General features: G+C 34.3%; 2 protein-coding genes, 2 long non-coding RNA genes and 1 pseudogene across 4 annotated transcripts; 2 read left to right on the forward strand and 3 right to left on the reverse strand.

Annotated features, from left to right (window-relative positions):
* Window positions 1-844: 844 nt before the first annotated feature.
* PEL1 (Eukaryotic release factor 1 (eRF1) family protein) lies at window positions 845-7,365 on the reverse strand. The gene is made up of 16 exons (XM_011046462.1): window positions 7,059-7,365; window positions 6,879-6,961; window positions 6,716-6,788; window positions 6,502-6,576; window positions 6,353-6,409; window positions 5,780-5,825; window positions 4,894-4,969; window positions 3,904-3,979; window positions 3,719-3,751; window positions 3,519-3,587; window positions 3,230-3,336; window positions 2,405-2,477; window positions 2,181-2,219; window positions 1,934-2,028; window positions 1,302-1,408; window positions 845-1,207 (listed from the first exon to the last, which is right to left on the reverse strand). Exons 1-16 carry the CDS (start codon window positions 7,107-7,109, stop codon window positions 1,134-1,136), a joined length of 1,134 nt encoding a protein of 377 aa, XP_011044764.1. The 5' UTR covers window positions 7,110-7,365; the 3' UTR covers window positions 845-1,133.
* Window positions 7,366-9,182: 1,817 nt separating this feature from the next.
* LOC105139847 (uncharacterized) lies at window positions 9,183-12,763 on the reverse strand. Its single transcript, XR_845055.1, has 2 exons — window positions 12,653-12,763; window positions 9,183-9,216 (listed from the first exon to the last, which is right to left on the reverse strand). It is a non-coding gene; the product is annotated as an uncharacterized LOC105139847 (long non-coding RNA).
* On the forward strand, window positions 11,259-14,808 carry LOC105139846 (uncharacterized). Its single transcript, XR_845054.1, has 2 exons — window positions 11,259-11,384; window positions 14,605-14,808. It is a non-coding gene; the product is annotated as an uncharacterized LOC105139846 (long non-coding RNA).
* On the forward strand, window positions 12,477-14,808 carry LOC105139845 (60S ribosomal protein L18a-2-like; annotated as a pseudogene).
* Window positions 14,809-15,913: 1,105 nt separating this feature from the next.
* LOC105139848 (protein VACUOLELESS1-like) lies at window positions 15,914-23,675 on the reverse strand. Its single transcript, XM_011046463.1, has 15 exons — window positions 22,658-23,675; window positions 22,284-22,574; window positions 21,935-22,074; window positions 21,322-21,427; window positions 21,131-21,223; window positions 19,795-19,884; window positions 19,563-19,676; window positions 19,350-19,457; window positions 19,147-19,220; window positions 18,845-18,899; window positions 17,765-17,946; window positions 17,021-17,150; window positions 16,684-16,786; window positions 16,315-16,412; window positions 15,914-16,228 (listed from the first exon to the last, which is right to left on the reverse strand). Exons 1-15 carry the CDS (start codon window positions 23,441-23,443, stop codon window positions 16,064-16,066), a joined length of 2,535 nt encoding a protein of 844 aa, XP_011044765.1. The 5' UTR covers window positions 23,444-23,675; the 3' UTR covers window positions 15,914-16,063.
* Between the last annotated feature and the right edge of the window lie 806 nt (window positions 23,676-24,481).

The following is a 24,481-nucleotide window of genomic DNA, read 5'->3' on the forward strand; positions in this document are numbered from 1 at the left end:
TAACGTAGCCAGTTTACAAGAGAATACTCTCTTATAGACATTATCACCACGGTTACTATAAACACTCTCTCCCAAATCATGAACTCAGCCAACCAAACCAGATTTACTCCCATATAAAAACCATCACAAGAATACAATACCCATGACTGCCAGTCTGCCACTTACCAAAAACAATCCAGCTCACCAAACCAACCAACCCAAAACTACCCTAGCAAACCCACCAAATCCATAAAAATGAAGAACATAAAGAACTGGAAGAAAAAATAAACTATATGGTTTCATTCACTAAGGATGACTAGGAAAGTTTGACAAACATTCATTTTTTATTATGGTGGATTATAACAGTGACCATACAAGCGACAATGCAATCTCATTGCTATTAAGCCATTAATAGTGGAAACTGCAAATGAAGATCTTCTAAGAATTCGCAGATCTGAAATTTGATCTGAAAAAGTCATTCTTCTTGTTTGTTCTAATATTGAGCCTATAATAATCTTTTGAATCCTTATAAGATTACAACAAAGATTCTTCAACTTCTACAACTTTACTGGCATCTCAATGTTCTTTCAAATTCAGAGGGGAGATTGAAAAATTAAAACTGAGCGCCTGCTACTCAAAGCCACTTGACTATGCTATATGCTCAGACTTGCAGCAGCAAAAATAAAGGAAGGACAGGCCATTTATATTGCGGCTGTTCATGAAGTGAGAATATATAGGCTGAAAGATCGCAATGCATAGCCATTTGGCATCTTTGTTAGCGATTTCAAAGACCATGACCATGGAACAGAGTAAAGGATTCCGTTGTATTACCAGGGGAAAGGATAAAAGAACGCACACGGGCCAGTTTCAAAATTCCAATATGAGAATCCATTCATTGCAATCTGCTTTATTGCTACAGATACATATATGTACAATTCTGAGGCTACACGCTTAAAGAAGGGGAGGAGAAAAGAATGCAGGCCGTGATACAAACGCCCATGTTTATTAATCAATCTACCCGTGATACAATCTACTGCTGTGGGTGTAATAATGTACATCAAAAATAAAATTGAAGGAAAAACATGGTACAACATGCTGATTGCAAGGGACGAGAGCCTACGGCTAAATGCTTTCTTACCCGCCACAGTTTAACATCACATCTCAATGTCCTCCAGCTCTGGTAGTGGAAATCGCAGAATCGCAGCAACGCCAGTCAACTGAGCCAATTCTGTTTTTGATTGAAAAGAGGGGGGGGAAATGGATTCAGGATAATGAATATGAAACTCACGCTATCCCCTTAAGTAAATAAAAATGATACTCACGCTCTCCTGATGCATGCATTGATGAAAATATATGAACAGTGCCACCTGAATCCTTCACTGAGTTGACTAGGTTGACGTACTTCTTTCTCATTGGTATATCAGCATTCCTGAAACCAGTTGATAACAGGATTAATTTCCATTCATCATCTCAATGAAAACACTCCCGTAACCATGGGTCATAGGTTTATGCCATGTCTAATGCGAGATTCTTGGAATAAGAGAATAAATGATGGTATCGCGTGAGTCTGCCTCCTACTGCTGTCTCATCACCACAGGTTATAAGAACTTCTAGAAAAACATGACATTGTTTCCTCAATGCAGGTTCATAAATATTATGGAATATCCGTATGGAATCAATTAATTGCATGCAATGTGATATTTCTGAATTAACCAACACACTACCGTTCAAAGAGTAATGCTGGGATGCTAACACTCCCTCACTTTTTTTTATTGACAGATGTGACGTATACATTAAATCATGGTGACGAGGATCTTAGCATTAATATGGTGCTTGACATTAATATAAAAACTATCTTAAGTTAACACGTCAGTCATCAGAGAAGAGTTAAGAAAAGTTTTAGCATATCTGGCATTCTGGTTCAAATATTTAGATTTACTCTTATTAGGCTCACCTGAATAACTCATCTGTGATGAGTAGAGTTTGCACGGCCAAGCGTTCATGAGCAACCTCCACGTGCTTTGGTCCATAGCAAGCTCGATCTGGATCCTATCAGAAAACCACAACTTCAATCAAATTTAGAATCTCAGAAATACAACATGAGTGCAAATATAACAAGAAAAGCCGTGCTGAGAATGGTTAGGAAAATAATTGGAAACAACAAAAACTAAAAATCATGCATCTCAAGGAAAGAGCCTCACATTTGAAAGCATGTCAAAGAAATCCTTCAGAACTCGGACCTGAAACAAAGTGGGGATAACAAAAAAGAAATTATTATTGCAAAGCAATTGAAGCAAATACTGGACAGAGAATGCTTCTGCAAACACAACTATGCATTGCACTAGCATTGGGATAAGCATAATTGTTGAACAAGGTAAGACTGAGACATGCTGAAATGTCGGTCAACTTGGGCAATCTAAATTACCTCTTGTGCTGCTTTAGTGTCTTTTATCATATTCATAACATTTGGAGCATCAAGAACCTCTTTCAAACTATGCCTGGCAAAATTTAATGTTAAATAGTTAGAAGCTGCATGTAATAAAAAAAACATCATGATGGGCAGTATGTCCAAAAGATAGCTCATAACCACCTAAACTTTGAAAACACCTTTGTGCAAAACAGTGCCAATACGAGAAAATTCAGGTGCCTCCCAAAAGTGATGGACTACAAAAGTGTAGCTCTGAACTAGCTGTGTCCATAAATGTTACTAGTGTCATATTTGTTCCCAATTTTTCATGAATACCATCACTTCATGCACCAAATGAAAAATATGGACAAAGATCAAGAGAAAGTTTGTGCACTACCAAAAAAACGATACACTACAATAAAAGAAAAGGCACATGTTTGTTGCATAAAATGATGCACAATGAAACAGAATATGTTGTCTGATCCAGGTGAAAAGCAAAGAAACTGGAATGGCAGAAAGAGAACTAGAATGCAGTAAAAACGATGAAGTCCACTGGTTGAATGGCAGTCAAGGACCCAGGCCAATCACACACTATAATAGAGATGCCTTACTGGACTCAAGCAATCAAGGGAGTGGAAGAATCTTATATATAGATGATGTAATGCATGAACATACGAAGTAAAGGGGGCTGAAATGCACTTATTTCCACCAATTATATTGACATGGATCCTAAAACAAGTGTGTCAGGTAGATTTCTAGAAACTTATCACTAATCACCATGCAAAGTATTATCCACTGTTCCGAGCACAGTGAGCCTAGAGGCAAAGATTGCGAGGACCATACTTGTATCCTGAGCTTGTATGCACAAGAACTATGCGTGACTTGTTCTCAATGATAGGCCTCAGCTGTCTCCTCTCTGCCTCCAACAACAAGTGACGATGAAACTGGTCCTGAAACACATAAGAATAAATTTTGAGGTATAGTACACAATACATTATAAAAAATGAGAAGGAAACTCCACAAAAGACATCAAAGCTATAAAGTAGCAGCAGTCCTTTAAATGGAAAAAAAGAAGTATCAGATGAAATCTTTCATTCTAGAAGTGCAGGAAAAAATGATGAAGAATCCAGACCTTTGTGAAACCAGGACTTGCAATCACCGCACACCGAACCACATTAAAATCAACATGTTTCAGAAAAGCCTACAACATATGCATAGAACCCCATCAGTGGTTGTATAAACAAGCACTTCCGTAGTTAAGACAACTGAAGCACACAGTTAATTTTTTGGAATGGAACAAGGTAATGGCAATACAAGTGGGATAAAACTGACCTGTAATAAATGCTCAAAGAACTTATTTAATGCCTGTGAGACATAGAAAGACAATGAGTAAAAAATGAATTGTTAAGTTCTAGTTAATAAGTCCAAGGACCCAAAAGGAGAGGGAAGAACCAGATCCAAAATTCAGAATTCAAGTAAGTTGATCTGTAAATCATAATACAAGTAAAGAAGCATACCGTCTGATAACCAGCTATTGCAGGCCCATGTTTTCGAGGAATTGAAGTTTCTATTTTTGCACGAGTAGTAGTTAAACTGTTACAAATTGACCTCGGCAACATTAGCAAATACATTTAACCCACATTGGCACATTCAAATACCATTCAAACACATTACGATGCAATGGCAATCTCTAAGAGAAAAGGTAGGGACAATTCAATTCTTGATTTTTTACAGCATATATCTCCTTATAATCCAAATCAGTCACACAATTCTTCTATAGGGAAAACATCATCCTGGGAACCAAAACTCACCCCCTTCCAAGCTTCAAAAATGTATTTCCAAATAAATCATGACCTTGAGAACCAAAACTTGACCATTCCCTTGCTAAGCATGCTCCCTAAAAACAAAGGACGCCAGCTGCTCAAGTCACTTCCCCATTTTCCAGCCCCAAAATAGGGACTTGGATTTTCTAAATATTGATGTTGAATGAGAAACCAAAAAATGAAAACGTACAGGTATGCTAAGGGTGCCAATGTCCATACATGCCACATTTCAGCAGATGAGGATGTCACTTTCTAGCCAAGGACCATGCACATTCACAACTAGACAGTTCATGCCAAGATACATCCATGACACACCTCTTATCAAAGGTTTGAGGCACTATGTAATCATTTTTGGCCAAGAATTTGTCACGCTGAAGCACTTGACATGCAAGAACATTTGTGGAGTTTAGCTGGATTAGTCCAACTCAATCACTGTTGGTTTTGGTGAGGTATCAGGAGGCATCTGCCCTAACTCAAATAACCACCTAGACTCTCCTACCTCTACAGACTAGCCAATGGGAATGCACACCCCAGCCTTGGTCCCCACAGGATGGTTTCAAGGTGTTGGATTGCTAACCACAGAGAGTGTTCATGCATTCAGCTCCATATAGATATCTTCCAACAAAGATGAATCACAGAAACTTTAAGACGCATATTACTCATATTCTCAACAAGTTATTTTACCTTCTACCAACAAGCAGGATATGTGCTAATCCTTCTTGCATTAAAACCACAGCAAGATCAGCACTTGCAGCAGGGTCTGAAATTGTAGACAGAGACCATTAGTTAGAAAGTGATTAATCATATTTGTCTATTCTGTAGTAATTTTCTTGAGTAACAAACTATAATCAGAACACAAAGATTTCATATTGCAATGGAGCTCCAAATTGACTTTTTCAAAAAGTCTGGAATGATATCTTCCTGTTATTTACATATGTGACTAGCAGTTAAAGTTCCAAAAAAGAACTTCAATACCACTCATTCCAACGAATATGACAGATAGGAACCATTGGCTGTACAAGAAACACTAACATCTACTAATTTATCTGCCAATATATTCTCAACCAGTTGAAAAATAATGGAAAGGTTTGATGGAATCTTGTAAACATTAATGATTACTAACAATAGTTACAAAGTAATCATATATTCTCCACTGGTAACATCTACTAACTCATCTGCATATATATCCTAGGCCAGTTGAAAAATAATGGAAAGGTTTGGTGGAATCTTGTGAAATATTAACAACTAAAAAGGAATTTAAAAAATGAATAATTTCATCTACACACATAAAGGCAGGGATCTCCAAACAGAGGATGCTGTATGAGCACCCAGCCTTAATAATGTAAGTTTAAAACTGCTAATTTCAACAGATAATTTTTGACATGTCAAGAGTTCTGAAATTCACATCGATATGGCCAAGAAAGCAAACAAAGTTGAGTGAAGTCCAAATAAGATCAATGGCAAGCTTATAACAGGGTGGTTGGCATGCAAACAAGTTCAAATTATACACCTTTTACTAAGGAAAGAACTAACAAGGAAAGTGAGTAATTGGTGAATTAAAACTACATACCAGAAGCCTGATTGAGTACATGCAATGCCAGCGAGTCCCAAAGTTCCTAGAATATATTGCAGTTCACAAGCTACAAGTCAATAAGCCAGTGACATAGAAAACAAGGATACATGCATAGAAAGTTACCAAACTGTATCTCTTGAAAACAAGTTATTGTAACCTTCATTTGGGATGATTATTACCTGTATTAACCATGAAACATGGTTCTCATATTTTTGGAAGAATTTCAAATTGTAAATATGATTTTATGTTCCCGAGTTTTGAAAGCTCAACATCAAATATTTACACTGCAAACAGCATATAAGGTAACATGAAGCTTGAAAAACCTACATTACAGAATTTTATATGGTCATAGCTCGTTTGGACATCACTCATTCAGTAGTAGTGCAGGCTGGAAAAGCTTGAAAAAACTGAGAGATTGCTTGTAAGTAAGCAAATTACATGCAAGACTAAAAAAGAAATATATGTTTTCCCTTCATAAATAGTACAGAAAAAAATAAGCTGCAGAATTCCAAAGCATCCATAAATTTTAAAAAAAGTCAAAGCAGCTCAACCGAGCATAAGCAAGCATACCTTTCTCAAAACAAAAGGTCGATGCAGCTCAATTTCTAGTGTATGAAATGCTCCAATCTGCAACGAAAGCATCAATGAGCTCCCTCATAAACAAGATAATTCGTTTTTTTTCCTTTTAAGAACCCAGGCTAAAATAATGCTTCGCATACCTTCACATATTCGTTCTCCAATACATTCTTTCCACGAATTCGCAGAACAGACCCTACTTTATCATATTCTATAGCCTTAAACAGTATAAAAACAAATACAGAACTCTGTTAGTTATGCTGATAACAACAAACAACATGCAGCAGGAAGGAAATAAGAAAAGAATAGCAAAAATTCCAATATTTTATATAATAATAATAATAATAATAATAATACCTCAACTTTGATTTCTAACTTGAGCTTAACACGCTCCGCATCTCTTCCAGTAGACGTCTCTCTCAAAACTTTCCTATTTATAACAATTATGTTTAACCTTGTAACTGATCAAAAAAATTTTTAAAGAAAATTTGAAGAAGATAATTTTTTTAAAAAGGAATACCTGACAGTAACAGCCATAACAGAATCTCCATGAGCTATCAAATTGTAGACAAACCAAAGATCATCTGCATCAACCGGCGTCATCTACACATTCCATTCACATGAATATATTTTTTTAGAAAAAAGGTTGCATGTCAAACCCTAGAAAAAGTAAATTGAGAGAAATTGAAATTGCTTGTACCTTGACGCTACCAGGTCCGCCTGGTACAAGATCTCTTCTATTGATCTTCATGGTATCTCAAAAATAAATAAATAGCTATATTTTCGTATGTTTTGTTGGCAGAAAAATTAAAGATGGAGGGGGAGGGAAGGAGATATGAGCTGTGGGTTTTCACGGTAAAGCACAAAGCAATCTGCGTGCAGGAGAGAGATTGGGCGTGTGAGCGTGCGTTTTATAGCAGTCGGATTGTGTCGTCCGACCGAGGGATGGATAAATTGGCATAGTCCGACAGAGGGATGGATAGATTAGTTGGATACTTCAAATGGGCTGTCTCGTCCAGTGTCTTGTTTCGGGCGTTTTGCGTTATAGCAATGGGCTGGATCATGGTTCGAGGGGTTTCAGAGTACTGCTCTTTACCTTGTTTGATAATTAAATTGGATAATTGTAAGTTGAGTCCTTTTCTTTTATTATTCTATATTTTATCTATTTATTTCATGGTGTCTCTTTTTCCATGCTAAAGGAAAAAAAAATGATAAACACAGAGAAAAAAAAGTAGATGGTTAAACAAATCCTCTATAATATAAAATATAAAGAAATAATCTTTTAACATGTTAAATATAAGCTAAGGCATGGCTTGAAAAAATCTTCATGTTAAAGGCTATAACACGAGGTAACTTGATATAATATTTTGTTTATAAATAAATTATTTAAGGAGAATGAATGAAAATAAATAACCTTTTAGTTCTTTGTTTTTCGATCGATTCTTGAATCATATAAGGTCTAAAAGGGTTTATTTAGATTTATTTATTATTTTTTTAAGTATTTTTCAAGTTAAAATAATTAAAAATACGTTTCTAAAGTTTACCATAACTTTTTGGTAACCTTTAATTGTTTATTTCTTACTATAAATTACAATTCATCTATTTTATCAAAAATAAATAAAAGTTGATGACATGTCATTAAACCTTTAATATTGAAAAAAAAAAGGAGGCATTCTACATGAACCATGTCTCTTTTAATGGGTATTTGCCTATAAGTTAAATCTTTTTTTATAGTTATTTTCAAATTCAATATAAACTAAAAAAACCACAAATCAATAAGTCACTAGATTAATTAAAATTTATTATTTTTATTTAAAATAACAATATTTGAGTTTAAAAAAAAAAACACTTGGTTTGGATTTGATGGGCTTTGATAAAGTCAATTAAATTGCAAATTAACACTTCAAGTCACTTGGTTTATTCAAATCAACATCAAAACCAATTCAAATGAAAATTGGTGTGAATTTTATTTATTTATTATATTTTTATTGTTTGGTTACAAAATAATTTTTTATTTTTATTTTTAAAATTTCTATGCTCGTTGATACTTTTTATTTATGAATATTTTAATTTTCAATAACTAACCGTAAAAATAGTAAGAGATTGATGAAAGAACACATTTTTAATGATTTACAAATACATGAACTAATTAAAAAGAAAACAAAAATACAAGAGAATGAATACCAAATATATAATTGGCTCATGTTAGATGGGCTAGCTATATGATTTTCTCTATTTTGCATTGAATTAGGCCCTTCTAGCCTAGTGTTGGGCCTGTTGAAATGTAAATAAACCAAAAAGTGTTATTAGGCTGAGTTAAATATGCAGACAAAACTTCATAAGGAAATGTAGAGCTAGGCCATGCCATAAGCATTTTTCGGCCCTGAGCTCACCCAAATCGCGACAAGGAAACTAGGATCTTATAATACTTCTTCAAACCTAAACACATAAAGAAAAGAGGGAAAGTTTGAGGAACCTGACCGCGTATCTTTCAAGCACATCACAAAATGGTTTCCTTCAAGGTATGTAGCAACAATATCCTCAGATTTCCTTAATTTGCTACTTTTCATGGATGTAAATGATAAATTTTTTAATTCTTTTTATGATTGTGTTGGAAATAGTTTCACCAATACCAAATGGTTGAGAGAGCACTTCCAAATAAAAACGATGAGCATCCCAAAATCCACCGCATGAAAATTTGGGCCACTAATGATATCCATTCAAAATCAAAGTTCTAGTCAGTGGTGTCACTTAATTTCCTCATTAATTTATCTTTTGCTGGTTTTTGAATATTGTCTATGCACGCGCGCGTGTATTTTTTTTAATAGGTGATTCTCTTATGCTATGATGGTTGATATGTTTTAGGTACTTTTTTAGAAAACTTAAGAAGGTCAACAAAAGCAATGGATAAATTCTTGTAATAAATGAGATATGTGTGATCTCATGTGCGTGTCTTTTGATGTTGCCTTTTATTAAGAGAGAGCTAATTTAGGTATTGAGGATATTTTTTATTGTTTTATTGCATGGTTTTGGTGAAGTTTTGGTAAATGAAATATAGTGGTGTTGCTTGTTTTACCTCATAATTATTGTGGTTGTAAAATACAAAGGCATGAATTATATGGATTTGTGGTGTTGAGTTGCCATCATTTTCTTGTTGGAAACTTAGAGGGATTTTGGTGAAAACTGATGTTTGCTCTCCTTTATTGTTTATTGAAGAGAATTATATTCAACATATGTTTATGAATAAAACGAAACACAAACCTTTTTTGGATTTATAGCTCCATAGTTTTGCTCTATTATATGTGGTTTTGGATGATATTTCATTTTTCTTGTTATAAGTTTATGAATAAAATGATATAATTTGAAATGTTGTTTTGATCTTATACTTTTTCTGCTACTATTTTGATGCAACTATTTATCTTATATTTTGTGAAATTATTATTCATGACTATCATATGGGCATCTTGGATAATTCAACTTATTAGTCATGACTAATGGTATTTGAGATCTTTTGGGTCCTTGTTCTCTCTATCCTACTATATGTTCTCTTCTTGCTCTTTATATTACACTATTGTTTCTTAGGAAAATCATTCTATTTGTTTAGAAAATATTCCTTGTATTGAAAAGATAATCAGGGAATTAGCCTTGAAAGCAAGACAAGAGAGAAAATTCCAAAAGAAGATGAAATGTTATGTCCTCAACCCTCTAAAACGAGGGTTTTAATTTGAAATTGAATTAGAGTTAAAAGAGAGGTGAAATGCTATATCCTTAGTGATTTATGCTAATGTGATGAAATATAAAGTTCAACTCCTTGATAAGGTCATACCAGTGGAAGTGTTTAACTTATAAAGAAATATATTTAGTTTTACAAAATATTAAAGTAATTTTAGTAACTATAGATTCCCTAAGTTTATAATTAAGCTTTTATTAATTGAAAAAATTAAGCTATCAAATCTTTAAATTATAAAATTACTTCTCATGGAATAAAATTTAGTGGCAAAATCTATCCACATGCTTTTTAGCTTACACCTACCTTTTTATGTGTTGGTACATGTCTTACCAACTTGTAAAAAAGTATTGATTGATCCCACTAACTCTATTATGTGTGGATTCAGGCTAGTTATATGGAACAAGGTTGCAATTTCTATTTTGTTTACTCAGCTTGAATATTAATGTGCTAGAACCTAAATGTTGGAACTAAATTTTACTTTTTTGAGAGTGCAACTTTTGAAAGGATAGCTTAGAAAATTCATTTTGACTGATGTTAATAATGACTTTTTATGTAAATACCCTTGGATAATTTAAATTTTGAATGCTAGCATGGAGAACATTCTATAACTTTTCTTTCTAGATGCTTTTCGAGTGAAGTTTCCCTTTAATCAAGGAAAGGTCACACAATTAGTTGGTTAAGACATCTCACAAGAAATGATTTCTATTGATAATCTATCTTGATAGTTTTTCAGTATTAAAATCTTGTTCTAGATTTAGACTCATCTTAAAGGGAAATGTTAGCACCATTTGTTATACTTTTAAAATGAGTTGTTTTGTGCAAGAACAAGAATCACAGGCATTTCTGCTTTTTAAGTGTGTATTTTTGTTTTAAGAATTTTTATATATAATTCTATGTTGTAGATTTTTTAGAAGAATCCTACCAAGATCAAGAATTTTGGAATATGGTTGCGCTACTAGAGCAGAATAGGTTATCACAACATGTACAAGGAATACAAGGACATTACTTTGAATGGTGTTGTTGAGTAGATGTACACCGAGATGGCATCTTGCCACAGGGTTAGGTTTCCATGCATCCAGATTATTAAGACTGCTACCATCCTCACGAAGCTTTGCAAGAGAGAAAGTACCAAACATTTTCATAATTCTAAAATCAAGTTCTTATTGGTGTTCAAGAAGGTTAGACCCCCACCGAGAAAGCTCAAGATAACATACAAACCATCTAGGCCCAAACTGTTTATGTAATTTGGTTGGTCAGTTTGCTGATTAAAATTTGTTAAAGTAAAGTTTATTAAAGGTAGATCTTTTTCATGAATCTATTCATTTGGTAGCTCATTCTGCATTTACTATTGTTAACCTTTAAAGTTTTGAAGATTATATATTTTGTTGTCCGTTTTCTTTTTGAATTTTGTGCTTATTTGATGTTGTAATGTAGACTATTTGGGGCTTTATATTGGCATTATCAAATGATTATGGAACTTTTTATGCTTTTGAAATTGATGCTTTATCAAACTTTTAAAGATCATATGCTTTGAAAATGACGCTTCTTATAGCAATCTCGATTATAATGAAGCAATTTTAGGCTCATAAATTTTTTTAAAATGGTGAAAAGAAAATCTTACCTCAACACCTAGTGGAATGACTTTTTTTAAGGGCATATTTGTAATTATATCATTCTAATAAATAGTATTTTGTCTTGCATACTTTTTAAAATATTTTTCACCTGAAAATATATTAAAATAATCAAAATAATACAAAATAATAATTAATTTTTTTAAAAAAATAATATTCAAGTTTAAAAATAATACTATTTCAAAAAACATTTCCAATACCAAACAAACATTAATTTTTTTCTTTTAATTTATAAAATTTTGGGAGAACAGACACTAAATATAAGACTGGCTTATGTTAGATGGTGTAACTATATGATATCTCCACTTGCATTGAGTTAGGCTTCTGTTGGCCCAACAAGACCTAGATTTGGGTCTCTTAAGATGCAAGTGGACCAATAAGTGCTTTTCGACCGAGTTCAATATGCAGAACAGACTTGACAAGGAAATATGAGGCAGGGCTGGAACAGTTCAGGGCTTAGAGTTCACCCAAACCACGACAAGGAAACTATGGTTTTCAACCCACTATAATACTTCTTTAAAATCTAGACACAGAGAAAAAAGAGAATGTTTGAGGAACCCGACTGCTTCTCTTTCAAGCACATCACAAAATGGTTATCTCTAGGATATGTAACAACAATATCCTCAGACTTCCTTAATCTACTACTTTTTATGGATTTAAATGAGATGAATTTTAATTCTTTTCGTGATTGTGTTAGAAACAGTTTCACTAGTACCAAGTGGTTGAGAGAGCACTTCCAATCGATAATGATGTGCATCCTAAGATTTACCACATGAAACTTTGAGCAACTAACAAGGTCTGTTCAAAATCAAAGTTCTGATATATATTGTCACTTCATTTGCTTAATAATTTATCTTTTATTATTTTTCAAGTCTTGTATATATGTGTGTGAGCTCGCACACACTCATTCTTTAATGATATAATGATTGACATGTTTTAGGTACTTCTTGAGGAAGCTTAAGAAGGTCAAGAAAAACAATGGTCAAATTCTTGTCATTAATGAGGTATATGATCTGACATGCTTTGCAAAACATCTATTGATATTGTCTTACAAGTAAGATAAGAGTTGATTTGGTCATTAAAGGGTTTTTTGATTTTATTTTTTTATTGCATTATTTCAGTTATCATGAAGTATGTAGACCTGTGTTTTTGAGTTGCCATCATTTTTTTTCTTTAAACGTAGAAGGATTATGGTGAAAAGTGATGGGTGTTCTTTTTTTTTATCAGTAACTTTTTTTGTTGTTAAAGAGAATTATATTTAGTATATGCTTATGATTAGAATGAAATATTGAACTTTTTTAGATTTGTCACAATAATTCTGCTCCACTATATGTGCTTTTGGTTGGTATCCTATTTTTCTCATTATAAATTTGTTTTTATATCCTATTTTTCTTGTTATAAATTTGTTTTTGCAACTAAATTAATGATATAATGTGGGAGGTTGTCTTGTTCTTGCTGCTACTGTCTTAATGCAATTGTATATCTAATATTTGGTATTAGTTCAATTTATTAGTTATGACTAATGGTATTCGAGGGCTTGTGGATGGTTTTTTACTATCTATACTACTGTATTTTCTTTTTCTCTCTCTATCTTACACTGTTATTCTCTTGAAAAATCCTTCTATTTGTCCAGAAAAAGTTCTTTGATTGTAAAAGATAATAGTGAAATTAGATTTAAAAACAAGATAAAAGTAGAAAATTTCAAAATAAGATAAAATGTTATGTCCTCAGCCCTCTAAAAGGAAATGCTATGTCTTAGGCATTTTAGGCTAATGTGATGAAATTTAAGGTTTAACTTAGATCTATCCTGACTTTTTTAATGATGAAAGGTTACCACTTGCTTTAGTGGATTTGTTTTAAAAAAGATTAAATAAAGTTTTAGTGATGATAGATTGACAAAACTCATAATTGAGCATCTGTTAATTAAATCAAGTTATGAACTCTCTAAATTACAAAATTTCTTTCCTAGAATAAAATTCAGTGGTCAAATCTTTCACATGCCCCTAATTTAAACACCTATATTTTTATGCATTGGTGAATATCCTACCAACTTGCAAAAATATATGGACTAATTACACCAACTCAATGATACGTGGATTCGTGGTGGGTTCATAAAATAGACTTGCAATGTCTATTTTTTTTCTTTAGCTACTTGTATGCTTGTATTTCATGTTGGAACCTAAATGTTGGAACAAAAGATGTAGAACCTTTGAAAGAATATCAAAAAGAATCATTTTGACTTGTGTTTGTAATGGCATTTTGCTTAAGTGCTTCTGTTCTTTAATTAGGAGAAAATCACAATTAACTGGTTAATTTCACTCACAAGAATTAAGTTTCTATTGATAATCTTTTGTAATATTTTTTTCTTATTAAAATTCTACAGTATATTTAGATCAATCCTTGAAAGGAAATATTAGCAATATTTATGGTGCTTCTAATTAAGTTTTTTCATGAAAGAACAAGAATCACAAGCTTTTCTACTTTTAGGTTGTGCATTTGTGTTCCAGATATTTTTATATTATGATTTTTTCATTGTAGATTTTTTAGAAGAATCCTACTAGGATCGTTATCACAACATGTATAAGGAATACATGGACACTACTATGAATGGTGTTGTGGAGCAGATATAAAGTGAGATGACATCTTGCCACAAAGTTAAGTTTCCTTGCATTTAGATCATTGAAACTACTACCATCCCCGCTAAGCTTTGCAAGAGAGAGAGAGAGCACCAAGCAGTTCCACAATTATAAAATCAAGTTTCCAATGATGTTCAAGAAGGTTAGACCCCTTACAAGGAAGCTCAAAACAACATACAAGGCATCTAGGCCCAACCTGTTTATGTAATTTGGTTGGTCAGTTTGCTTAATAGAATTATTAAAGTAGAGCTAGATCACTTTTATGGACCTATTGTCTTGGAAGCTCATTTTGTATTTACTATTGTTACCTTTTCAAGTTTTGAAGATCATGTGTTTTGCTAAGTAGGCTGTTTTTTATTTGAATTTTGTGCTTATTCAATGTTATAATGGTAACTTTTTGGTGCCTTGTATTGGTGTTGTCAAATGATTATGAAACTTCTTATGCTTTTAAAGTTGATGTTCTATCAAAGTTTTGAAGATCATGTGCTTATTTGAGATTGCAACGTGTTCCATTTAATATTTTAGTGGCAACACGAAGGACTCGGAGTAGTCAAAATGTTTCTCAGGGGAGCATTTTGATGCAAATGGGACGTAAACATCTGAACTTGTATAGCACAACAGCTACTCGGAGGCATTGGATGATATCGATAGTTTAGTTGAGTTGTTGGTGTTTGATAGCGGTCCACAATTTTTTGACTGAAAAGCAAGATAGTTTGGCAACTTGTCACTCATATAATTCACTCATATAATTTCAGGGTTTTAGTTCAGAACTGCCTTCTCAGATTTTTGATCACTAGGCCATCGGTTGCTTATGGAATTCTAATGTTTTCTTCTTCAGATTGTAATCGTCAGGTTGAATGGCAAATATGAACACTTAGCCTATGCAGCTATAAATGGGGTGTAAAAGGAAAAATAGATCTCTTTTCCGTGCTCAGAGGCGAGTCTGAAGACCACCAATACGCATCTCATCTCAGCCAGCTGTTTATATATATATATATATTATAAAGATGACTCGGATGGGAAAAGTACAGGTTATCGTAACAATCTCTAATGAAATTTATGATTACTGCTTGCCCTTGAGCTCAAGAGATTTCCTTGTACCGGAGATGTCCTGCGGAACAAATTGCAGGGCAAATCAAGCTGAGAAGATATATAGAATAAGCCCAGAAGTTACAAAATTTCTCAATATTGCGAAAGTTGTGCGGCACTAATTGTCTGGCATACGGACCCCCAGGTTCCTTCGTGCTTATTTGCGAATCACTAGCTAGTTCACAAAGCATGAAAGTAGACCCTCTGGGAACATCATACCGAAACGTATTTGTTTTACCTTGTATTCAACCATGAGTCCCGGACCACTCATATCATTAGAGGATCATCATCAACTACAAAGCTCTACTGGAAAGCCCATCTTGCTGAAGAACGTGCAGAAACCCATTCTTATCCTGTAGTGCGATGACTTTGTAGAACCCAAGCAACAACAATAGTTTGCAAAAAGTTTTTAAGAATGTCAAAAAAAGTTAAAAAAGAAAGAAAGAGAGGAAGATGCCATTAAACGAAATAAAAGGTCGCAAGCAAAAAATCAATTGAAGCTAATTTCAATGGGCAAATTGTAAGGCAGTTCATCTAAATTTACATTGAAAAGAGAACATGCACTCAACACACATACATCAAGCTCGAAACTCAGAAAAAAAGAAGAAGTTAAAGATCCCTATGAGACGCCTTGGAAGGACAAACGATCACGTAGGGTGTCAAAAATTGATGAAGCTGCTGTATTTTGTGCAAAACTCAATTTCAATCGACCAAGCAATTCACCGTCTTTTGCCTGAGAAGCAGCATCAGCAGCTTCCTTTGCCATGCCAATCCGAGCATATGCCTGCAAAAATCAAAGATGGGACATTGAGCAAAGGTGACTAGAAAAACAGATAAAAAGGGAGAAACAAAAACGCATGGTCTGAGTACCTCAGCTCTTTCTCTGGGATCTGCAAGTTTTGGAATATATTTCAGTGCTTCAGCTTTCTCATCCACATCAATGCATGCTTCCACAAATGGCCTGAAACCTATTAGATGCCCCCCACCCCAAACCCAAAATAAAATAAAATTATAAGATATCATATGGCTGTCATATAACAGGACCTATAAAATGTCCATGGTAACAGTTTATCAATTAAGATCTCATTCCAATAATTGAGATTTCTAATTTGAATCCCATGCATTCTGATTCTAAGGAAAACAAAGGTGGAAGAAATAAATTGCCAAGCAAGGAAGATGCAATTAATTAATTTACTTCCTTTTGCTGTCCTCCAAGATCAAACAACCAAGAGATCTTACCCATTGGTGGTCTCTTCTCCTTCGAAAACTTTTCCAGGGCTTCCCAGTCTCTAATGGTTACCAAAGCAAAAACTTTAAGCCAGTACCATCTCTTCTCAGAAACCTGAGAAAAGTTAATGTCACAAAAGGGAAGATGAATTTTGTAGCCTGAAAAAAAAAAAAACTTCGAACATATGGACACAAACAATATTTTTATTGCATCAGCTAAGTGTATAGAATTCAGTTACAGACAGACAAACAAATTGCATGTATGTTAATTATACTCATGGCAAGAAGCACCAGTGAAACCCTAATTTCACTCTTCAAATGGTGAGCAAACATAGTAAGGTTAACAGACCTTAAACTCTGTTTTAACTCTCATTGCAGCTCTATGATTTCCCAATGCAATACATGTTCGAATTGTATCACTGATGCTTGAATCTACAAAGATGGGCTGCTTTGTAGAGACTTCTAACTCATGTTGAATTCTGCAAAAAAAGATCTAATCAGAAGGGAAAAGGAGTTCATACAAGTTTATAACTCAGCAAAATTTAGCACATCCTTCACCAGAAAAGGGGAAAATATGGACCAAGGAAGAGGGGTATAGGGAAATACAAAAACTGCACTGACAGGCAAAGCAATATCATAAATCTAGAAATAACATTTCACCATTGATGATATTGTCATTTGAGTAATTATGAGAAACTCATTTACCTTAAAATTTCTACTATTCACTAAACACCCTTTCAGTCCAAATCACTCCAAAATTCAATTTGGAGGGGGAAAATATTAGTCTTGATATTTTACATGACTTAGTGCATTTAGTAAACACATTTTCCAAGTGCTTCTAGTTTTCTACTAGACTGGAAAATTGCCCACAAGTAAGAATCACCTTTATTTGTTAATAGCAAAGGCTCACTGCTAATTAATTGGATTATGCATCTATTTTCTATTAGTTTCTAGAGAATGAACACATTACATCATCTTTGCATGTAACTGCTATAATAGAACTACATAAACTATTGTGACAAACATTACATTGGAGATAGATGGAATAGACAGATGGTCAACAACATATTCAGTGAACTAGCTGGCATCTTACCTCAGTAGCTTTGCATGCTCTTCTGCTGCTTTCGACTCAAAGGTATGTTCCTTGGTCTCTGAAAATAGATTGTGGGCCTTTTCAATGAGTTTTATGCGTGGACCGTGAAGTGGAGATCCTTTACTGCCCATTGGATTTTTCCCTAGTTCCCACGAATCTTTCCATAGGAGAAAAGCCACATCCTGTAAAACCAATTTAACTTTCATATTAAGACAGAGAAATGGAGTGATTAATATTAAATTAACCAGATATGCAGCACAACTTTAGACCAACTCAAATGCTGACAATGTCAATGGGTAATTGGTATGCGAAAAAAAAAGCTTTGACAAACAAAACAAAATTGATAGGCATCATTGATGGGAGCACATAAAGCCTGACCCATTTTGTTATGTTGCAAATGTGTGCATGCATCATGAGAGAGAGGCCCATCCTTCTTACAAATTCACATTTATCATTACAATTAATTAGTCATTAATACCTGAAGGAATTGGATCACCTCATTTAGTCAATTTACATTAAGAATTTGAATCTAAACTACCATTTGCTAAACCCAAGGTGGTCTGTCATCCATAAACATCCTGGTCCCTCACAAAAACCGCACATGCATAAATGCACAGAGCGAATTCACTTGCAATATATTGCAAATTAGAGGATCATACTTGCACCCACTAAAGCTGGTTGAGGTTTTCACAAACTCTGATCCTTAAACTATGGAACAGTGTCATGATGGCATGATTTCTATGCAATTACATGGTACCGACAAGTATTAAAAAATCTCATTGATACAAATAATTTAGTAGAAGGATCAGGCATCAAAGTATGAGGGATTTTCTTGACATTTCAAAAATAATATACCACGCTAAATGAGTTGAACCATTATAACTTGCACTATATTTAACTCTGCAGTATGGCAATTCATCACCAAAGAATCCCTCCTTTTCTGGCTACCACGCATTCACATAAAGCAACATATGAAAACTGACCTATTACTTGCTACTCTGTTCCATGACAATCAATTCAAAGTACAACAAAGGAAAAAAATCACAGGTTCTTAACCAATCATGAAGAACTTGAACCTACTTGAAGTTGTCCTGTTGATAAGAAGAAGTCTTTCAAGAATTCATGCTTATAACACCTGGAAAAGAAACCCAAATGTAATCATGCAGCAAAAGGAGAGATTGAAAAAAAGTCTTTCAATGCATATATATTACACAAGAAACTGGAAAAAAGTCACATGTCAGCATGCATTAAATGGATAGAAGACATGAATTATTGGATGAGAAAAGCTTTGCAAATTAGAGTTCTTAGAATATATCAGAAAACATGCAAAAAATTTAAAATTAGTTCCAGAAAACAACTGTATTAGACAATTTTATACCTACCGCGCATAAGCTATAAATAAATCACGAGCCAGAGGTCTGGCCTGTATTGTTCCAAAAAACTCCAAGGCTGGCCTCTGCATAAACAAGGAAAATAATCCAAGATGGTTCAAGTGATTGATGAATCAAAAGTACTTCTGCTCATGCTTCATTTATATAACCCCAAATTTAGAAGCTAGTTTATAAAATTTAAAGGAAGCAATTACCTTTTGCCAGATATGAAAAAGGACAAGGTAAACAAGGTCAGCGTCACCACTTTCAGTTGCCTTCATTAGAGCTGTATCTTCCTCTGCTATACTTAACAATAAAGGAACCTAAAGTGAAAGGAAAAAAAAATCAGTAATAACTCAGAAACAATAGCCATTTCTCTTCAAAAGGACAACAATGAAAACTACTATAATATTCAAACAAAAAAAAACCTGTTTTGAGGAGCGTGGTTCATGATCAACAAGCATAGCAGCCAACTTCCGGCGGCCACTCCTATCTGCATGAGCAGCAACAGCTGCATAGGAGATTCCCTTGCATAATTTCAGCTGCAACTTGAAAAACATCATTTCAGATGTTGCATTGACATTACATGAGAAAAAGAACAAACAGCTGACTTCCAGAGCCCTTGAGGTTAACCTAACAACGATCAAAAGAAGCACAAACCTTATCAAGTAAGATTTCAAGGAGGACTGCATCGGGAATGGCTAATGAAGCTGTTATCTTTGTGCATGACCAATGCATTATAACTACTTCCTATACAAAACCAATCAAGAAAAGGTGAGTGCACATATAAATGATTTGCTTTCTAGTTTCTGCAAGGCACACAAAGATCATAAGATAATGACGTACGGAGAAAAGACAAAAGATAGCTAACACAACCAAAGGCTGGTTGTCAGGGCTGAACAGCCACAAAAATAGAGCAAATCTCTGATAAAATTATCAAAATATCAAACTTCTTTCATATTATAAAAGAGCGGCCCTTAAATACTAGCAAAATCATAAGTAAAAGAAATCTTAGCCTTAAAAATAACTAAATCTTAGCCGTCCAAATTACCACAATAAATAATATGTAAATAAGCTATTAAAAGAAAAATCCCAATTATATGAAGGACAGTGCAGTTTTAGTTCCTGCATACAATAACCAAGTTGATAATATGTTAGAGAATAGAACGCATATATTTAATAGCATTGTGGAAGTATAAGATTTTGCGGTAGTCATTAAATGCATGCAAACACTAGGGGCAACAAGCACTCAATCGTATAAACAATCACCGATAAATGCCTCTAATGTTTCCTGATGATGCAACCGAGGAAAGAGAATTAATGAAATATTTTAATTTAACTTTTATTTTCAGATTTCTAGTAAAACTCAATCTATTTAGGATTTTATTTATTTATGAATATTAATACTATTATGGAAACGCTTATTAGGAACTGGAATATTAAATGGGTGTTTCCTAGTATAGGGCTACTAGGATTTTGGTGCCTATAAAAGAGCACTTGTTCTATGTGATGTAGGACTTTAACAATGGAATGATGAGTATAATTTGATTTAGTTTGAGGGTTGTGGACTTGCATTCTTTCCTCCTCTTCTCTAAGTATCTTCTCTACTATTTCTTATTAGTACAGGAATCTCGAAATTACTTTCTAGTTTCTACTGCTACAGTAACAATCCCAAATCCTCCTAATTCCACATACATCAAACCCTAACCCTAATTCCTACCTAAAATCCCTAATTCTCCAAGCTTGGGTCACCATGACTCTTTTGTAGATCACCAAACCTAAGCTTTCCTGCATCAGTTGAACAAGGGTTGAAGCATCCATGATATATCAAAATTTACACGATAGAATGTTACTGAAAATTAAAACACTTAACATCTTTTCATCAAAGAAATTAGGTTAAGGTTCAGTCTTTAGGTTTCATTTGTGGAAGAGGAACATAGTTGCGAGAATCCTAGAGAATACAACAATGAAGTGACGATTTATGATTCAAACTTACTTGATTCATTCCAACATATTCTGATATCCGCAGTGCAAGAAGATGTTGGTGAGCATTAATCAAACGACCAATCAGAATGGGTGCCGAAAGCAACTGACCACAAAAAGTTAATAATATTAAGTATCAGATTGACAAGCTATGAGCAAGTTCAGGTTTGCAATTGGAAATATAAGTCATGAAGCATTAGAAACCTTATACTGCTCAATACTTAGAGGGATGCCAATCTCAGGATCGCGTACAGCGTTTAAGACCCGCAAAGTTTTGCACATCTCTTGAATGTGGTCACGTTGAAAATTGCTGCCAAAGCCAACTGGACATCAATGCCGATAACATAAATTAGAAAAGAAAAAAAAAATGCTATTTTAAGCTCATATATGCTACAAATTATAATCAAGTAAATGACCACAATGTAATGGTGCAGGTTGCCATTTCAAAAAATACAATATAGTCATGCTAAAAGTAAAGTCCACTATGGCTCACATCAAAAGGCAACTCTTCCAAATGGAAATTTCTACCACAATCGCCTTAGGCAGCAATTTGGCCAGTCAGGCTCCCAAAACCATCTCTTTCCATGTTTTGTCACTGGCAGAGTATAGGTAAACAAAAATGCAATTTGGATTCGAAATCAATCTGGGCAAGACAGAAACAAAACCGTAGTTTGTTTGCATGACTTGATGAGAATTTGCTAAATTTTGCAAATGGCAAGAATTACACAAACAATATAATTCCAAGTCATCACAACAGGAACACAGAAGCATTGAGTATATGATAAGCTCATAATCTTTTTTTCTGAGTCAAAATCACCTGCAAAAGGCTTGACCATAACTTGCAGCTCTTAGCAGCATCCGCTGCCGGGAAACATCAAATTCATGACCAGCAGCATCAATACATGCTTCAACAGCCTCAGGCAAGGATGCACGTATCAATCTCAAATTCTCATCAGCCTGGTAAAAACAGAAGATGGAAGTTTCACATAAGAAATTATTGAAACTCATAACCCATATGGTCTGTGTGGGCATCATACCAAGACCAAAAATGCATGCGGGAACTCTAAACTATATATATGCAAACATTACAAGCAAGTGATCCACCAATTTGCAAGTTTAAATAACATAGTAAAGTATCTATGTTTGCAAGGCAATTAGATAGGTACCTTCGCGCTTCGCCTGTCAAAATGATCCAAGGCATCAAACAACAATGACGCAGGTGACGTGCTTCCTATCTTAAATATAGACACAGTAGAATCAGGCACCCTTTGTACAAACTCCATACTCGTATTTGACAATATCCTCACTCCATCACACTCAGGGATAAAAATCACAGGTTCATCGTAAATATATGATACAGAATCCTCAGAAGGTCCCACCATCAAAAGCACATCATCCCAATAAAGCAACACGCTATCTAATCCACACCAAGCCATTTGCTCTGGTGGAAGAGCAGACTGCACATATCAAAACAAATTAATAAAAACCAAACACGACATAAATTACTCCTTACAATTAAACCAAATACAACATCAATTACCTCACATTGATACTGAAAAAAATCCCTAAACTCTGTATTCATAACAACAAGTCTTCCATCATGCATAAAACACGCCAAAAATCTCCCGTTGTGGGAAACAGCAATTTTCAGCACAACACCACCAATTTTTTCCTCGTCAATAAACCTCACCTCATCCTCATCAACAATCACAATTCCACTTCCTACTCCTAACAAGACCTCCACATTACCCGAAACAGTATACTGCGGTTCAATAACTGCCATACATTGTGGCAATTCCTCAGCTCCAATCCCTACTTCTGCAAGCTTACAGGGCTTAATCTGCTTAAAATCAGGAACACAGAACAACTTCCCAGCTTCCGTCAAGCACACGACACCGTTCCCCCAAAACACGCAATCCACAACATTCTGTTCAAAGCATTCCTTCCCCATAGAGAAATTAGGTTCCAGAACCTCGCAGTGGACGTTGTAACGGTAGATCGTGCCGTCCTGAACTATGCAAATTAGGGTTTGGTCTTCGGTCCATGACATGCCGATCAATCGACCTCCGGGGTGTTTCCAGACGGTTTCGGAGAGGAGGATACCGGCGGAGTTAAAAATTCGGAGTTTTCGGAGGGCGGATTCGGCATAGAGCTGGACGATTTTGGAATCGTCGCGGATTATAGCGATTGGACCGCCGAAGGGAGCGCAGGCTACCTTGTTGCGACTTAAGTCTATGTGTTTCCATCGCATCGGGTAGAGTTCAGGTTTTCGGTAGTATCGGTTAATTAGTAGTTGCCATTCCGCCGCGACGGAGACGTTTGCCATGGCAGCAGGAGAGCTTGGGAAAATTAGGGCTTTTTAGAGAGTTCTCGATGCTGTTTTGTGTTGCTAGGATGATCTGATCATGTCATTCTTTCTTTTTCTTTTTTCCAAAAGCATGTAATACTGATCATGATCTGCTACAACTATTTTCCCCCAATAATTTGGTAGCTTCGGATAGAAATGGGTTCTGTTTCGCTCTGCGAGAACAAACCCAACCCGAATTTATTTTCTTTCAGATATTTTAATTTTACTTGCTTACGAGGTTCAACTTCAAAGATTTTAATGGGCTCATGCTTGGGTATTGGGCTCCTTGACATTTAGTCGAGTTGGGGTTTTCAAACATGCCCATGCTCGATCTTGAGATTCACACCATAGCTATTAAGGAATTGACCCAACTTAAACATAGTTATTAGATTTCTGATAATCAGCCCAACTTCAAATCCAAGTAACGGATTTAGCGAGTCTACTAATTTCAATCCAAGCTTTTTTAAAAAACAAAACTGAAATGATAAAAAACATTTAAATATGAATTTTTCCATTAACTTGGTAGTTAATGAGTTCACTCCTTAAATCAAGTGATATTTTATGACCTGAAGTCTAAGTCACTTTTGGGCATTTGAACAAAATTCAAGGTTTTTTTTTCTTGTAAGAAGTTGAAACAACATATTAATTAGACATGCCGTGAGCCAGATCTAATCAATATCAATAAATTGACTTACTATTATACTTGATTTTATAACTATAATTTGTACTTCTATTTGAAAATGTGATGATGGTAAAATTTATTCATGCAAAAACAAAATAGCAAAAATTTAAGATGGGGGAATTAATTACACAAATTTTTTTATACTATATTATTAAATTATTAATATTCAATTGGGTGAGAAATTTAATCATAAAAAATCATTATAGTAAGACTTAAAAAAAACATAACACCATATTCTCACAAATCTCAGGAACGATTATAAATTATAGTTATAACTAGATTTAGATAAATGGCTCGAATTATCTTAAATTTTATTTATTGTAAATAAAAATGTT

Source organism: Populus euphratica, unplaced genomic scaffold, assembly GCF_000495115.2.
Source record: "Populus euphratica unplaced genomic scaffold, PopEup_1.0 scaffold185.1, whole genome shotgun sequence".
Classification (NCBI taxonomy): domain Eukaryota; kingdom Viridiplantae; phylum Streptophyta; class Magnoliopsida; order Malpighiales; family Salicaceae; genus Populus; species Populus euphratica.

Coding starts and splice junctions, on each gene's coding strand:
- PEL1 (XM_011046462.1), bottom strand. CDS start 7,109: ATGAAGATCAATAGAAGAGATCTTGTACCAGGCGGACCTGGTAGCGTC. Junction 6,962..7,058: donor GCGGACCTGGTAGCGTCAAG/GTACAAGCAATT, acceptor TGGAATGTGTAG/ATGACGCCGGTTGATGCAGA. Junction 6,789..6,878: donor GTTATGGCTGTTACTGTCAG/GTATTCCTTTTT, acceptor TGTTATAAATAG/GAAAGTTTTGAGAGAGACGT.
- LOC105139848 (XM_011046463.1), bottom strand. CDS start 23,443: ATGGCAAACGTCTCCGTCGCGGCGGAATGGCAACTACTAATTAACCGA. Junction 19,885..21,130: donor AATATGTTGGAATGAATCAA/GTAAGTTTGAAT, acceptor GGTTTTGTATAG/GAAGTAGTTATAATGCATTG. Junction 16,413..16,683: donor GGAGAAGAGACCACCAATGG/GTAAGATCTCTT, acceptor GGCATCTAATAG/GTTTCAGGCCATTTGTGGAA.